At 44.2% G+C, this 16,690-nt stretch overlaps 1 protein-coding gene across 15 annotated transcripts in view; it reads left to right on the forward strand.

Moving 5' to 3' along the window:
• The window catches only part of SCN8A (sodium voltage-gated channel alpha subunit 8), a 211,021-nt gene that overhangs the window by 165,133 nt on the left and 29,198 nt on the right, over positions 1-16,690 (forward strand). For 9 of the 15 annotated variants that reach the window (XM_065524218.2, XM_065524216.2, XM_065524217.2 and 6 more), the window contains 6 exons: positions 1,923-2,279; positions 5,438-5,908; positions 6,441-6,558; positions 7,100-7,254; positions 10,026-10,199; positions 16,480-16,602. In XM_065524218.2, coding sequence (XP_065380290.1) covers positions 1,923-2,279; positions 5,438-5,908; positions 6,441-6,558; positions 7,100-7,254; positions 10,026-10,199; positions 16,480-16,602 — 1,398 coding nt within the window. Of the gene's footprint in view, positions 1-1,922; positions 2,280-5,437; positions 5,909-6,440; positions 6,559-7,099; positions 7,255-10,025; positions 10,200-10,805; positions 11,058-16,033; positions 16,104-16,479; positions 16,603-16,690 lie in introns of those variants that run through there. The other 6 variants (XM_065524223.2, XM_065524221.2, XM_065524222.2 and 3 more) reach the window with 4 other exon arrangements.

The following is a 16,690-nucleotide window of genomic DNA, read 5'->3' on the forward strand; positions in this document are numbered from 1 at the left end:
AGACAGAGGCCACTGCTGCTTCCTTGGCATTCGAATTGGCTTAGGTTTTTCACTCCCTGTTGGGAAAATAAGCACTTGCAACTGAGAATATTTAAGGTTTCTTCACTGAAATATTCAGCAGTTCTAAGAAAGAGAATTGGAAAAAGTGAAACTATTTGTAAAACAGAGATTTCACTCAGTCCAAGTCACAAATAACTGCCAAATTTCTGAAACCTCTGTTTACTACTCTTTGTTTAGGATCCAGTCCACAGTGGACTTTTTTGAGAATAGTTATTATCTAGGTGACAACAGAAAGGATTGAGAGTAGCCTTAGAACTTACATTCTTAAATTAAAAGCCACTCGGTAACAATATGAGTGGCCCAGATGTATGCGTGTAGGGTAACACCTGGTAAATCTTGAACTCTCTGATAAGACAACTTTTCAATTAAAAAAAAAAAAAAAAGTTCAAATTGTGCTGTTGCTTTCTACCAAAATTCCTATTACATTCTATGTTAGTTATTTGTTAGTTTATGACATCTAATGATGATCTCATAATTATAATTTTATTGGCCACACTACCATAGCCTTTATGCATTCTAATTCTCAGGCTGGGCCAGGTGTGGTGGCTCACACCTGTAATCCCAGCACTTTAGGAGGCCAAGGCAGGTGCATCACTTGAGGTCAGGAGTTTGAGACCAACCTGGCCAACATGGTAAAACCCCATCTCTACTAAAAATACAAAAATTAGCCGGGCGTGGTGGTGCATGCCTGTAATATCAGCTACTTGGGAGGCTGAGGCAGGAGAATCACTTGAACCCAGGAGGTGGAGGTTGTAGTGAGCCGAGATCACGCCACTGCACACCAGCCTGGGCGACAGAGTGAGACTCTGTCTCAAAAATAAATAAAAAATAATTAACAGGCTGTTAGCCAAGATCTTGTAATTATTTATTACAGAATATAGATATTTCATGATTGACAGGTACTAAAATTTCTGTCCTTTGAATAACAGTATAGGCTCTTTTCTTTCTTTCTTTTTTTTTTTTTTAGACATAGTCTCATTCTGCTGCCCAGGTTGAAGTGCAGTGGCATGATCTTGCCTCACATCCACCTCCACCTCCCAGGTTCAAGCGATTCTCATGCCTCAGCCTCCTGAGTAGCTGGGATTACAGGCCTGCACCACCACACCTGGCTATTTTTGTATTTTTGATTAGAGACAGCATTTCACCATGTTGGCCAGGCTGGTCTCAAACTCCTGGCCTCAAGTGATCCACCTACCTCAGCCTCCCAAATGCTAGGATTACAGGCATGAGCCACTGCAGCCGGCCAGTATAGGCTCTTTTCATAAGATGACTGATGTTTGTGGAACTGCCCCTGTTTGAGAGTTGTGCTTTTCCTCCAAGTTATTCCAAGCATATCACAGTGGTTTTTTTTTTAATCAACCATTGATTATTTATTGGCAAGAAAATAGATACTTAGAATTTTTTAATGTTTGCTTTTTTGAGGAAACAGATTTTTTTTAACTGTCTGTCCCATACTAGTCTTTTGGTTTCCTACAAATCACATTTTCTTTCACTTGTCCTGTGAGAAGTGAAGGGAAAATCAGTAGGAAAGGGATATGTTCATGGTTTTCAGGGTTTTCATATGTTCAGGGTTTTCAAAAAGCAGATTGACTCAGATCTAAAGTAAAGGAATAAGGCAGTATTCCTGGTTTCTAGTTACAAATTTTTCAACTACTCTGAAATTAATCAGTTTTCCCTTATTTGTGTCTCAGTTTCTCCCCATTTAGTCTGAGACACTCTTAGAAAGTCCTGGGAATTTTCCAAGGGTGCTCAATATATTTAATCTGATCTTACTAATTTTATGTTTTTATTTTAGCCATGTGGTAAGAAAATTGATTAAGTATCATTTATTTTTTTGTTTGGGTTTTTTTTTTTTTCCTTAGCTCCGAGTCTTCAAATTGGCCAAATCCTGGCCCACCCTGAACATGCTAATCAAGATTATTGGAAATTCAGTGGGCGCCCTGGGCAACCTGACACTGGTGCTGGCCATTATTGTCTTCATCTTTGCCGTGGTGGGGATGCAGCTCTTTGGAAAAAGCTACAAGGAGTGTGTCTGCAAGATCAACCAGGACTGTGAACTCCCTCGCTGGCACATGCATGACTTTTTCCATTCCTTCCTCATTGTCTTTCGAGTGTTGTGCGGGGAGTGGATTGAGACCATGTGGGACTGCATGGAAGTGGCAGGCCAGGCCATGTGCCTCATTGTCTTTATGATGGTCATGGTGATTGGCAACTTGGTGGTTAGTACTAATTTGTAGATATTTTTGTTCTACACCTTGAATATTCTACCCTTGGCCCAGAAGCCCAAGTCCTTCTACTGCTTAGTCCTCCTACTACCTGTCATGTTTGTTGATTTTTATTCTTTCTTGGCCCAGAAACCCTAAGGTACCAATGAAGGAGAGGAGACAGATACTTACAGAGTGCCTACTTAGTCATGACCCCCACCCACAACTTGTCAACCCTTTTCATAGAGTTAGGAAAGCAAACTCAGCAAAATTAAGTGACTTTCCCAAATAAATATAGGGCTTGTATTTGAACCTAGACTTCAAAGTCTGTGCCCTTTCACCTACAGAAGCCTTCTTGTTTCTTAACCACAATTTCTCATCTTTGGCGCTATTGAAATCTTGGACTGGATGATTCTTTGTTGTGGACTGTCCTGTGCATTGTAGGATTTAGCAGCATCCCTCCTGGCATCTACCCACTGGATGCCAGTAGCATCCTCAGAGCTGTGACAACCAAAAATGTCTCCAGACACTGCCAGATGTCCCCGGGGGGGCAAAATTGCCCTCCATTGAGAGCAACCGCTCTAAACTGTCTTAGAGTTTAATTTATATAAATGACAAATCACTTTATTGCTTTACTTTGTTTTGTCCACCTGCTCTCTTCTACCTCTGTCTTTAGAAGAGTCACCAACAGGCCGGGCGCGGTGGCTCAAGCCTGTAATCCCAGCACTTTGGGAGGCCGAGACGGGCGGATCACAAGGTCAGGAGATCGAGACCATCCTGGCTAACATGGTGAAACCCCGTCTCTACTAAAAATACAAAAAACTAGCCGGGCGAGGTGGCGGGCGCCTGTAGTCCCAGCTACTCGGGAGGCTGAGGCAGGAGAATGGCGTAAACCCGGGAGGCGGAGCTTGCAGTGAGCTGAGATCCGGCCACTGCACTCCAGCCTGGGCGACAGAGCGAGACTCTGTCTCAAAAAAAAAAAAAAAAAAAAAAAAAAAGAAGAGTCACCAACAGATCTTAACACCTTGTTTCTTAAAGTGTGATCTGGGGACTAGAAGCAACAAGATCACTTGAGAGTGTGTTAGAAATGCAGAATTCTAGGCCCCAAATCAGAACTACTGAATCGGAATCTGCATTTTTAACAAGATCCTTGTGTGACTCATATGTACACTAAAGTTTGAGAAAGAACTATCTTACAGATCAGGGCCCCAATCCCACCTGCAAGTGTAGGGCAAAGAGGACTGGAAGAAGACAAGCTTATCTGTCCCTTGCACGCTCATCCACATTAGTTCTCTTCCTTTTTCTGCCATAGAGAAGCATGACAGTAAAAGACTCCTACTCACCAGCCTCCGAACCAGCTACAGCTATTCTGTTCTTCCATTTGACCTGCAAAAAAATAGCTACTGTGATGTTTAATTCCTCCTGTTCTCCATTCCCAGCCACCTTTCCCTCAGTCCTAATCCCTCTAGTCTTCTCACTACTTCAGTGACTATAACAATGGCTTCCTGGTATGTAGCATGATCAACATTTCCAAGCCCTGACTTTGTCACCCTTTCTTCATTCTCCTGTTCTTAGTTGTCTCAAAGACATCCCCCCATGGCTGTCTCCAGATACCTGAGCACTTGACAAAAATCAGCTGTTACCACTACCCGCTGATGACACTTTTCAGGTTCCCCTTTGCTTAGTAGTCCCTCTGCCCATCTAGTTTCTAGGAACCTATAACGTTGGAGTATTTTCTGTCTCTTTTCTCTCCATTCCAAGCAAGTATCTTATGTGTCTTAAATGCATCTTTCTTCATAGTATTTTTGTGGGGATCTTTCTTCATAGAATCTAAGATCTGCCCCTTCCTTTGCATTTTTATAATTCATTCAGTACTTTATGAAAGTGTAGTCTCAAGACACCCTGCATCATAATTACACAAGTTTCACTCACAAAAAAAGGCCAAATCCCAGCCTCTACACCAAATCTACTGAATCCAAATCTCTTTAGAGAGTAGGCTAAGGAAATATTTTTAACAAACATCCACACCCCTCACTCCCTGAGATTCTAATGCATGCTAAGATTTGGGATTTCTGTAGCCTGATCCAGACCCTTATCAATTCATGCATGTAACAGCCTCCTAACTTCTGCCCTTCCCCTCTGTATGTGGTTAGTCTGAATGACTTTTTCAAATCTCTGTCATCATCTGTGACTCCTTTACTCAAGAACCAGTAGTGGATCTAATTAAATAAAACTCAGATCCTTCAGCCTGGCCTTCAAAGGCCCCTCCAACTCACCCCCATTTACCAACCATATTCCTTTTTAACGCTACAAATGGTGCAGATAATCTGAATACTTATAGTTCATTTATTGTTTCCACCCTCCCACTCTGCACATGACTGTTATCTCCTCCTAAAATGTATGCCTTACTCTTCTTCCCAAGTATGACAAAGTAAGGACCAAGTATAAATCAAGAAATGAGCACCTCTCCCACTCCTAAAAAGTAAGTCTTAATAAAAATAAATTAATTAATCTTAATGTTCAATGTAGTAAAATAGGAGATGAAAACAAAAATAAATAAAGCTTGTATCTGATGGCTTGACCTTTGGCTATGCAGAAGAACATAAAAGTCACCATCACTGTCTTGCTAAAGCGATTTTATTTTTGTAAATGTTAGGAAAACAAAATTTGTTCTTAAAATACAATGACATGAAGTGTATTTCAGTCCTACCTTCTTGATTTTGTTGTGGATGGCACTTCAAGCCTAATTTTTTTTTTTCTGACGTGGGTCCTCTAAGAACTCTGCTCATGAATATGTGGCATCTACGCACTTTGCGACCCTCCCCAATAATGTATATTCACCTTTTTATTTTGGGGAAATTTCCTTCCAAAATGGATACAGTCTTTGTTTTTTCTAATTATAAGAGAAGTAGTATATTTTGGGGTACATATATATGTATGTAAAACTATAAAAGACCCAAGAAAAGAGGTGCTAAACTCCTTGTATTACAACCAAAACCAAACACATTCCCACCCGGTAACATGAGTATTTAAAATACTACGTGGGCCAAACACAACACAACAAAGCCTCTTTGAGTCTGTCACATGAAGTCCGTTGGCTTCCAGTTTGCAACCCTGAGTTTGGTGGATAACTTTTCTACATTTGTTCTTTTTTTCCAATGCTACTGGCATAGGTGCTGAACCTGTTTCTGGCCTTGCTCCTGAGCTCCTTCAGTGCAGACAACCTGGCTGCCACAGATGATGATGGGGAAATGAACAACCTCCAGATCTCAGTGATCCGTATCAAGAAGGGTGTGGCCTGGACCAAACTAAAGGTGCATGCCTTCATGCAGGCCCACTTTAAGCAGCGTGAGGCCGATGAGGTGAAGCCTCTGGATGAGTTGTATGAAAAGAAGGCCAACTGCATCGCCAATCACACCGGTGCAGACATCCACCGGAATGGCGACTTCCAGAAGAATGGCAATGGCACAACCAGTGGTATTGGCAGCAGTGTGGAGAAGTACATCATTGATGAAGACCATATGTCCTTCATCAACAACCCCAACTTGACTGTGCGGGTACCCATTGCTGTGGGGGAGTCTGACTTTGAGAACCTCAACACAGAGGATGTTAGCAGCGAATCGGATCCTGAAGGCAGCAAAGATGTAAGGTCCCAGCCTAGAAACAGCCTTGATCCTGTGTGAGAACAAACAGGGTGCTGTCAGCCTTGGGGATTGTTTCAGCTATGGGCTTGGTAGAGAGATTCTGGAATAACCAACTTACGTGGAGAACTAATTCCACCCTCCCAGTATCATTCTAGGCCTTTCCTAGATGAAGTGGAATCCTAAGATGATCCTGGACCCACCTCTGTCACTTCTGGATCATCCGGGTCAGAGGCTGGAATAATCCCTTGAGTACTTCCCTGCCATTCATCTTAGTTATAGCCCTGAAACCAACCTATAGCCGCGTTTAGCTTTGGGTGGGTCATTGTCTTCCGTGAGTAGGTTTTGATGTTATATCCCATCTGGAAAGAAGTTTTGAGGGCCCATGGATGTGGTTTGCTTATCGCGAGTTGTAGTAAGAATTCTAGAGAAGAGTCAGAACTGGCGCCTCATCCCCACCAGAGGCAGAGTTCTCAGTGTGGAGTGGGCATGTTGCCGCAGAGCTGCCTGATGTCCCTTTTCCTTGCATGTCTAGAAACTAGATGACACCAGCTCCTCTGAAGGAAGCACCATTGATATCAAACCAGAAGTAGAAGAGGTCCCTGTGGAACAGCCTGAGGAATACTTGGATCCAGACGCCTGCTTCACAGAAGGTGAAAGGGGGCGAGGAGGGGATGAGCTTGGGACACTCGTGTTGCTCACAGACACAGCTCTGCCGGGGCTAGTGGTGGGCGAGGGGCAGCTCAGTGGCTATCTTCAAGAACTTTGCTCCCCACCCCACCATTTTGAAGGAAACTTAGATTATTTCCCCTATTTGTATCTGACAAGTATATAACAAGTTTCTATTCTCACTTTTCATTGTCCATTTTCTCTTGGCATCAGCCCAAAAACTTCCTTTCATACGACCTGTTCTGTCATGGCTGTGCCTGCCTCCTGACTACCCTTTTCTCCTCCCTCTCACTGCTGCTTTGTGGGACATCTTCTTGACTCCAGAGGGCCTTGCCCCGTTAGCCTTTGCAGCATAGCCTCAGCCCTGCCACCCTCTCCATTTCTGAATCAGGCATTCTGATTCAGCCACTGTCCTCCTGGCTGTGTGGTGGGGCAGCACCTGGCAGGGCCTGGGAGATGGAGGAGAGGGCAGGTCTGGGCGGGGCACGTTTCCACGGTCTGACCTGCCTCTCCCGCTGGTGCCAGGTTGTGTCCAGCGGTTCAAGTGCTGCCAGGTCAACATTGAGGAAGGGCTAGGCAAGTCTTGGTGGATCCTGCGGAAAACCTGCTTCCTCATCGTGGAGCACAACTGGTTTGAGACCTTCATCATCTTCATGATTCTGCTGAGCAGTGGTGCCCTGGTAAGGTCCAGGGGAGAGTGTGAGGAGGGATTGGCTGGGGAAGGGTGTAGAGAAGCCAGTGGGAAAAGGCTGAGGCCCAAGCCCAGTGGCTCTGAAAACAGATTGGCTGTGGTCCCAAGAATAATGATCTGTTAAGGTGCTTTGGGCTACTACTTTGAGCCTGTGGGATTAGAATCCATACCTGTTCATGTCCTGATCCTCTGTAGACTTAGCACTATCCCTCTCATGTGTCCCCACTGCCTGGTTTACCCATCTTTAGCAGCCCCTACAATGAACTTCCCTCTCTTACCTAATACCCCAAATCTCTTGTTCTTTGCTTTTCAGTTACCCAGGATGGGAGGGAGGTGGTATTCCTCCGCTCACTGTCCCTTCACAGCCTACTGGATATAGAGAACCCGTGACATTAGCAAATGTTTAGAGTCAGATCTCTGGTACAAAGGTTATTTATATTCACATTGTCCTAAGTGCTTATTAATCAGTGAAACATACAAGGCCCAGAACACACAGGCTCCTCCACTGCTGAGACTAATTATCTTGGCATTTGCTTTTATTTTTAGCTGGGTTATAACTGAGGACACCTGGACAGGGTGTGGTGTGAGGGAGTTGCTTGCTGGTTGAATAGTCTTGAGGACAGCAGGGACTAGAGACAGTACACACTTTCCTTTCCTTAAGGGAAAGGTGACGAATGCATAATGCTGAAGTATATTTAAAGAAGATGGGCACATTCATGTAGGTGTGGAATCAAAGCTTAATCTGGAAGCAAAAAAAAAAAAAAAAACATAACAAGGGAGAGTCCCCAAATTCAGTGTTAAAGATTTTGACAGTGACTTGGGAAGTTTCACTGACTTGTGAGGCAGGAGAATAAAAGCTGAGAGAGGCAGCAGTGTGTATTAAAGACAAGCCCAAGGTGAAGAAGACAGCTTTCATGAAAAGGATCATGGGAAGCGAGGGGAAGGTTTACACAGGAAGGTGTCAGGATTAAAGTAGGAGGCAAAAAAGATGGCTTGGTAGCCACTGATCTGAGATCTGAGAGAAGGGGAGCCAGACCGCCCCGCCTGCGCCTGGGCCATTTGTTGCATCAACGAGCATTCACACAACACTTCCTGAGGTGCCGCAGAGGCACCCAAGATGACAGCATAGTCTCTGCCCTTGAGGAAAGAGAGGATCAGACTAAGCCAAGTGATTGGAGAAATGTGTTTTTTTATTGTTGGTATTGTTATTCTTCAAGTCTAGTAAACAAAAATCTAAACAGTATGACCCATCATTTGGTTCTTCTCTTCCCCATCTCTACAAAAAAGAATAAAGCAGTAGTGAACCAAAGGTTTTGAATGTTCTTTACTGCTCACCTTTGACAATTTTTATTTGTCGTAATGATTAGGCAAAGGATATTTGGTTCAGTACGTACAGATCCTGTGTAACAGTAGGCATGATATTTAAGAATAACAAAGTGAAGCCACTGCTAAAATATCCAAGAAGAAACTAGAACGTGGTTATGATGGGACTAAAGAGGGTGGGGATTAGGGCCTTCAGTGACATGAGATCTGTCTTGGGCATCTCACATACCTTGGATTATAGAAGGGATTCCTAACAGATGGGGTTAAGGGGAAACCTGACATGGAAGCTGTTGCCTTTTTGATTGAGCAAAGGGGATTTATTTGCACCAAGACCCTGAGTAGGACTGTGGAACCCATAACCCCTGTCCCACTGCCCGTTGATGAAAGTGGAGCTCCTGATATCCATGTGCCTCCAGTTTGGAAGGTGAGACTGCAGACAGCCCAATTCTGTTCTTCCTTCTGGAGCTGTTCAGAGCAGGCACCTCCCATTGTATCACAGAGGACTTCCTCCCCACCTCCACAGGTTTTCCCATGCTTTAGGAATTCCCTCCTCTTGGCACCTCACCTGTGTAGTCCATCACTCTGCAGATGGGAATGCTCACACCACCATATAAGGGATTATCCCACTCATGAATGCCAAATAAAGTAGTGCTAAGATTTTCTTCACCTAAGTGTCTCCCACCCATATGACCCTTCACCCATACTGTGGTGTCAAGGGACTAAAAGGAGGAAAGATTTTATCATGTCTTTTATATATACTGTTGGTGAGGATGGGGAGAAATTGAAACACTCATATGCTTCTGGTAGGAATGTGAAATGATGCAACCAACTTTGGAAAACAGTTTGGCAGTTCCTCAAAAAATTAAACAGTTACCATATGACTCAGCAATTCCATTCCTGAGCATATGCCCTAGAGAATGAAAACATGTCTACATAAAAACCCATACACAGATGTTCACAGCAGCATTGTTCACAATAGAAACAACACACACGTCCATCAACTGATGAAGGATAAACAGAATGTGGTATATCCATATATTGGACTATTACTCAGCCATAAGAAGGAAAATCTAGAGAGAGAAAGTAGGTGAGTCGTTGCCTAGGGCTAGGGGGTTGGGGGTTTAGGGGGTGATTGCTAAAGGGTATGGGGATTCTTTTAGAGGTAATGAACATGTTCTAAAATTGATTGTGGTGATAGATGCACAACCCTGAATATACTAAAAGCCGTTTTAAATGGCTGAATTTTATGATGTGTGGATTATATCTCAATAAAGCTGTTAAAAAATAAAAAGCCTGTGTAGTGGGGGAGTAAAGCTAAGGAGACAGGGAGCTGATGATAGGCCAGCCCATGTAGGAGGGCTCCTTGAGGACAGCAGTGCTCCCTGTGGCCTGCTTGCCTTTAGGCACTATCATAGGCAGCTGCTGCCTCTCTTTTAGGCCTTCGAGGACATCTACATTGAGCAGAGAAAGACTATCCGCACCATCCTGGAATACGCTGACAAAGTCTTCACCTATATCTTCATCCTGGAGATGTTGCTCAAGTGGACAGCCTATGGCTTCGTCAAGTTCTTCACCAATGCCTGGTGTTGGCTGGACTTCCTCATCGTGGCTGTAGGTGTCTTGCTTTCTGTTTCCCACCCCTTTCCGCAGGAACACAGAAACAGAGAGGGGTCTTTCTTTTTCTAAGGGCAGTAGCTGCCCTGGGCCCAGGTTATAGGTCAAGGTGTAGATGTAGGTGTGGGTAAAGTTCCCTTGCACTCAGATCTTCGTTTTAGGAAGGGGCGCTCTGAAGTCCCTGCATTTGCTCCAGGAGGACTAACCAACCAACTCTTTAGTCTGGTGGGTTTGGCTTAACTTAGATTCAGAGATTAGGAGTGAGAAGTGGAATCACAGATCTCAAAGGCCCTTGTTATTAGGCTGGGGACAGGAAGTTCTTGCCCCAGGCCAACAGGATATCCTCTTTTTGTGGCTGGGAGAAGGGGTGAGAGAATGAGATGGGGGCTGCTGGGACAAAGGTGGTAGTGGGATCTCTGTGGTCTCTCCTGCTGACCATTCCCATGAACACATCCATCCAACTCAAGTCTTGATACCAGACTCATCCAAACAAGTCAGTTTATTAGGTGAGGGGAGTTCACACTGAAATAAAGTCCCCCCTTCTTCCCACACGTTGCCATTCTACAGTGATCATGAAACTTGAGAAATCCTTTTTTCCTCCAGGTTCCAAGACCATCTCCGAGGTTTGCTGGCCATGACCTCCTGTGTTTTTTCCAGGTTGGAAGCGACATCCTTTCTAATTCTTTCTCACCCCACCATCACTTGTCCCTTGTCAGCTTTACTAAGGATGATGACTATTCTCTTATTCTGTATAATAACTAAAGCTTCTTTCTTTCCGCCAAATCAGCATTTTAAAGAAAGGATGAATGGGATTTGTAGGACCAAGGCCTGTGGAAAATTTAGTCCCCTCTGAGGGCTGTTAAGTGCCAAGAAAGTAGAGTGGTGGAGGCTAGACTGGTCATGTAGAATGCAGGTTTCATTGGCTGCATGGTGAACTACCTGTAGAGTACCTCTGAGATCCAGGATAGAGCAGCATAGAAATCTCTCCAATGGCAGGCACCCAGCACTGAGCCAGTAATGATTTCTGCTCTATAAATGCATTTCTTTTCCAATACATTGTTTGCAATTTCCATGGTTGATGACCCCCTTCCCAGAACTGTCACTGTGCCCTCAGTTGCATCCCCATTTCAAAAAGCCTGCCTTTGGGAAATGCCTAAATGAGGTGAGGAGCCCAACCCTAGAAGGTACCAGTGTGAGACCCTCGTAGCGAGAGATGTTAGCACTCCCTCCAGCAACTGTTGATACCATCCTGTGGTGGAAGGACCTGTACCTCCCACAGACAGAAAGCTGGAGCTCTAAGGCTTAAAGAATGGGCTTGAGATAAGACCCAGAGAGCCAAAGTGAGACTGGGCCAGTTCTCTTTCTAGAGAAAGAGGAAGTGCCGTAGAGTCTTCATTTCACAAGAGCTCCTCAGGACTACCTAGCGTCAGGTGGGACACCTGAACTCAAACTGGTACTCCCAGCTGCCTGGGGAGGCTGTGATTTGAAACAGAGCTTCCCCACCATGACCCACCCTCACCAGAACACGTTCTTCCTCTTTTCCCTAGAGTGAGCTACCTAGAATTTGAGGATATTGATCAGGTATCCCACATGCCCCTGCTAAACAAATAAGCTGTGAAAGCACTAACAGTCCTGCACATTAGCATTTATTTTTTGAGATGAGGTCTTACTCTGTCACCAGCCTTGAGTGGAGTGGCGCCATCTCTGCTCACTGCAGCCTCTGCCTCCTGGGCTCACACAATCCTCGCACCTCAGCCTCCCGAGTAGCTGGGGCTATAGGCACACACCACCATGCCTGGCTAATTTTTGTGTCTTGGGTAGAGATGGAGTTTCACCATGTTGCCCAGGCTGGTCTCGAACTCCTTGGCCTCCCAAAATGTTGGGTTTACAGACATGAGCCACTGTGCCCAGCCAGCATTTATTTCACAAACATTTTTATGACTTTATATGAGGTAGAAGGGGGTAAAGAGCATAGGACAGGCATGCAGTCAACTCATACTAATTCATAAGCCCTCTAGCTTTTGGGGGTTGCTTGATCATTACATTACTGTGGTATCCAACTGGCTCCTGTGAAGACCTCTGTGCCAGTTATTAGTAAATAATATAGTCGAATGCCATTATCTGTGTAGAATTGCTCCAGAAGCAATAAGGAGAAGCAGAGGTTATCCCTGTTGCAAGCATGTTCCCAGCCCCTGGGGAGCTTACACTAGCTTCCACAGCAACTATGGCCTGATTCCAGGCTTGTGCTAGGTGGGGGGACATTCCCAGGCCATCACAGTGGCTTCAATCGCTGCCACTTTTGAGTTGTGGAGGGGCAATTAGTCTTGGCCTGTCACCTGAACAGCTGGAACTGCTGGACTTTTTGGTGTCCATTTGAGTAAAGTGTCTGGTTTCTTTGGCATTTTAGAACATGCAGCAGGTTACGTTCTAACTTAGCACCATCCACTGGTGACTTGATGTCTGAGTCTGTTACTCATCGCACTTGTTTCCCTAATTGATTTTTGTTCTTCCTTGTTGCCCCTTAAAGCTATAAGTACTTTTCAGAGTCATGGGATTATCCAGATGACTTCAAGGTTAATTCAAGCCATACAAGTTCTCAAACAAGGAAAACATTCTGTTTTGCTCAGCTCCTTGGCTGCATTGGAGATTGTGTCCTGTAAAAGAATTTTGGCATCTTTTCCCCAGGACGTTTATCCCACTGTATATGGAGATCAGCAAGCCTGTCAGTTCCAGAGATGGGGACTTGCGGAGACCACTTGCCTCATCCTGAATTCAGACTGCTGAAACCATTCTCCATTTGAAAATATTCACATCATTTTGGAAGTCACCTAATGTCTTTCCCCCTTTTTTTCCAGTCTGCAACCATAGATGCCCTGAATTTATTTTTTATTTTTTAATGTTTTTAGGTAGGTCTCACCCTGCTGCCCAGGCTGGAGTACAGTGGCACAGTCATGGCTCACTGCAGCCTCAAAGTCCTGGGCTCAAGCAGCCTTCCCACCTCAGCCTCCTGAGTAGGTAGGACTGCAGACACATGCCATGGCGCCCAGCTTCATGCCCTGAATTTGATGTCTCCTCAATTCCTTTGTTTGTTTGTTTGTTTGTTTTTTAGGTTTGATTCTTTCCTTAAAGAATACTTTAAGCAATGTTAGGATTATCTCCAGGAAGGGCTTAACAGAGACTCAAAGGATTATAAGAGAGCCCTCGACTGCTAAAGAATAACCCAGATAAGACCCTTATTGATCCTGTCCTGAGCCAAATTAATCAGCTGAGTAACAGCTTATCTCTCAGCAACGTTTAGAGCCAGCCACTGAACTGGCCTTTAGACCTCCTCCTTCATTCTCCACACTGTGGGCCTATTTGTTAGCAGATAAGTCACCCACCCTGAAGAGCTGGGATCTTCTTACGTTATATGGTGCCTATAGCCACTCAAAGCTTAGTTTCTTGCAATCTTTACCTGACAGTTTCGTAAGATGAAGCTGACCCAGGGGACTATTGAGCCCAGGTACTTGGTTGAGAAAGAATAGCTTCCCTTCAGGTATACCTGTTAAGACCTCATGAAGAATCTGGCAACTTTCAATTCTTTTGGATTTAAGAGTTGGCTGTACTTGGTAATAATAGGGAAGTATACACCTCCGTATAAATTCTTATTGATAATGATGGATGGATAGAGAGAAAGGGATTGGTTGGTGCTACTATGTTCTAGATAGGGCTTTTGTGGCCCATAGTTTAGGCAGACGTTGAACTCTGGACCATCTGCCTTTCCAAGAAAATTAGGGTAGCCTAATAGGGCAACATTTACTTCCAGATTTGCTTTGGACACTGCCTAGGGCTTCAGAGAAGATACCTACACTGGTGGATTATGAGCACATGCATAGATCAAGGTTCATACCCCTTTTTATTTTATTATTTATTTATTTATTTATTTATTTATTTATTGAGATGGAGTTTCTCACTTGTCGCCCAGGTTGGAGTGCAATGGCACCATCTCCGCTCACTGCAACCTCTGCCTCCCGGGTTCAAGCAATTCTCCTGCCTCATCCTCCCAAGCAGCTGGGATAGGCATGCACCACCACATCCAGCTAATTTCTTCTTGTATTTTTAGCAGAGACCGCGTTTCACCATGTTGGCCAGGCTGGTCTCGAACTTCTGATCTCATGTGATCCACCCACCTCCGCCACAACGCCCGGCCATACCTGTTTTAAATGGAAACCTTTAAACCTGCTCATCCTGACCCTTGCTAGGTCATTCACCTTCCACTTCTATCCCCTGCCAGTCATGCTGCTTAATTATACATGTCTTCATTTTTTTTAAATTGTGTGTGTGCAATTCACAGACACAGGATCAAATAATTAAAGCCCTAGGATAAAGATAAAAAGCAGCAAATGAAACTAAGTTGTAGATTGTTTCTTTTTTCCTCTCTAAATTTTCTTTAAAGTATCATCAATTTAAGTAAGCTAAGCTGATCTGCAACCACCACTTCCCAGCAGGAAGAATTTAAGAGCTGTTGATGGAAATATCTTAACCTATCCTAGAATTTGTGTTGTAAGAAACCCAGAACCCAGCCAGGCATGGTGGCTTAAGCCTGTAATCCCAGCACTTTGAGAGGCCAAGGCAGGCAAATCACCTGAGGTCAGGAGTTTGAGACCAGCCTGGCCAACACAGTGAAACCCCATCTCTACTAAAAATACAAAATTAGCTGGGCATGGTGGCACATGCCTGTAATCCTAGCTACTCACCCAGGAGGCTGAGGCAGGGAGAATTGCTTGAACCCAGGAAGTGAGGTTGCAGTGAGCCAAGATTGCGCCTTTGTTCTCCAGCCTGGACAACAGAGTGAGACTTTGTCTCAAAAAAAAAAAAAAAAAAGTAGAAACCCAGAACCCAAGCATTCTGGAGTCTGACTAACTAAAGGTATTTTTAGATCTGTTCTCCCCTGAAGAATTCGGTAACTCTCAGCTCAGGCCCAGGCAGGCATAAATGTAGTTAGCATGGTGTTGAGGAAGCATCGTGGTAACTGCTCTGAGAGCTCTGGTAGAATAAGGTAAGTTTGCCTCTGGCAGAGCAGGAAAGTGACCACATGTCTAGGCCTGGAGGTCTGCAGGCTTCTTCCCCCTGGTACGGCAACATATTCAAGTCTGGATTGTCCAGATAGGCCTGTTGGAATGTTGTCATGTAATCTGCCCACTGGGGACGTGACCTGTCTGTGGAAGAAAAAGCATTGGCCTGGGAGTCAGGCAGTGGAGGTCTTTAATCTTGGTTCTACAACTGCCAGTGTAACCCTGGGCAAATTCTTGTGTACAGGTCTCAATTTCCTCATCTATCAAATTAATTTTTTTTCCAAGAATTCTTCCAGCTGTTATTCTAATGATAAGAGTTATAGAAGATTGACATGGAAATGACAGACCTGAGGATAATTCATTTTGGACTGTTCTGGAAGGAAAGATTGAGAATTATAAGGAAAAGTATGGGTTCATTTGTCCAGACTCACCCAAGTTCTTGTGGCCATGGAGGGGTCCTGGTTATAGTTAAAAGTCAAAAGGATTATCATAGTTAAAAGTGAGAGATAGAAGGATATGTTTAAAAGATAGAGATACAACTCACTTAAGTGAGTTCTCATGGAGCACAATTCTTCTTGGGAACTGCAAAGTCAGCCATGGTACTTATTGAACGTTTTCATTGTTCTTAATGTCATGATGCATAAGATTCTCAAACAAATGGTTTTTTGTCAACCAGGAGTAAGAGAGCTTGTCCCTGTTGGAAAGCCAATGGTGAATGAGCTGAGGAGGGGGCAGCTTGTGTGGAGTATGTGTATTTATCTGTATTCTTTTCCATAGGTACCATTAAATTTGTCTGGCTTAATTTAATGGGGACTTCTGGGACCTGCAGAGACTGTAAAGGGCGAGGGTAAGGCTCTTGTCTGTTCAGGCTCCTCTCCTTCCAGTGGAACTTCCTCACTCTCTCCCTCTCCCGTCAGCCTCTCCCCTTTTCCAAATTGTGTGTATGTTCTACCGCCTTCTCAATTTTCTCTTCCCTCTTGTTTTTTCTTCTGCCTCTCAACCACCTTTCCTTCCAGGTCGTTTGAGTCAAGTTGAAATAGGCAGCTGGTGTTACCCACTTGCTCTACCTGGGGGGCCCAATCTGTGTCTTCAGTGCTAGGGGCTTTATTCTAACACTCTGGAACCTCTGTTTTCTTTTCTTTTTTTTTTTTTTTTTTTTCTTTTATTTGTTTATTTTTTTGTTACCTTTTTTGTTTTTGTTTTTCTCTTCTGTTTCTGTGTAGGTCTCTTTAGTCAGCCTTATAGCTAATGCCCTGGGCTACTCGGAACTAGGTGCCATAAAGTCCCTTAGGACCCTAAGAGCTTTGAGACCCTTAAGAGCCTTATCACGATTTGAAGGGATGAGGGTAAGATACTAAGAGCAGCTGATCCTTCTGCATGCCAATGGAAACTGTTTAAGCATGCTAGAACTGATCACATGGTGGAAAGATCATT

Source organism: Macaca fascicularis, chromosome 11, assembly GCF_037993035.2.
Source record: "Macaca fascicularis isolate 582-1 chromosome 11, T2T-MFA8v1.1".
Classification (NCBI taxonomy): Eukaryota; Metazoa; Chordata; class Mammalia; order Primates; family Cercopithecidae; genus Macaca; species Macaca fascicularis.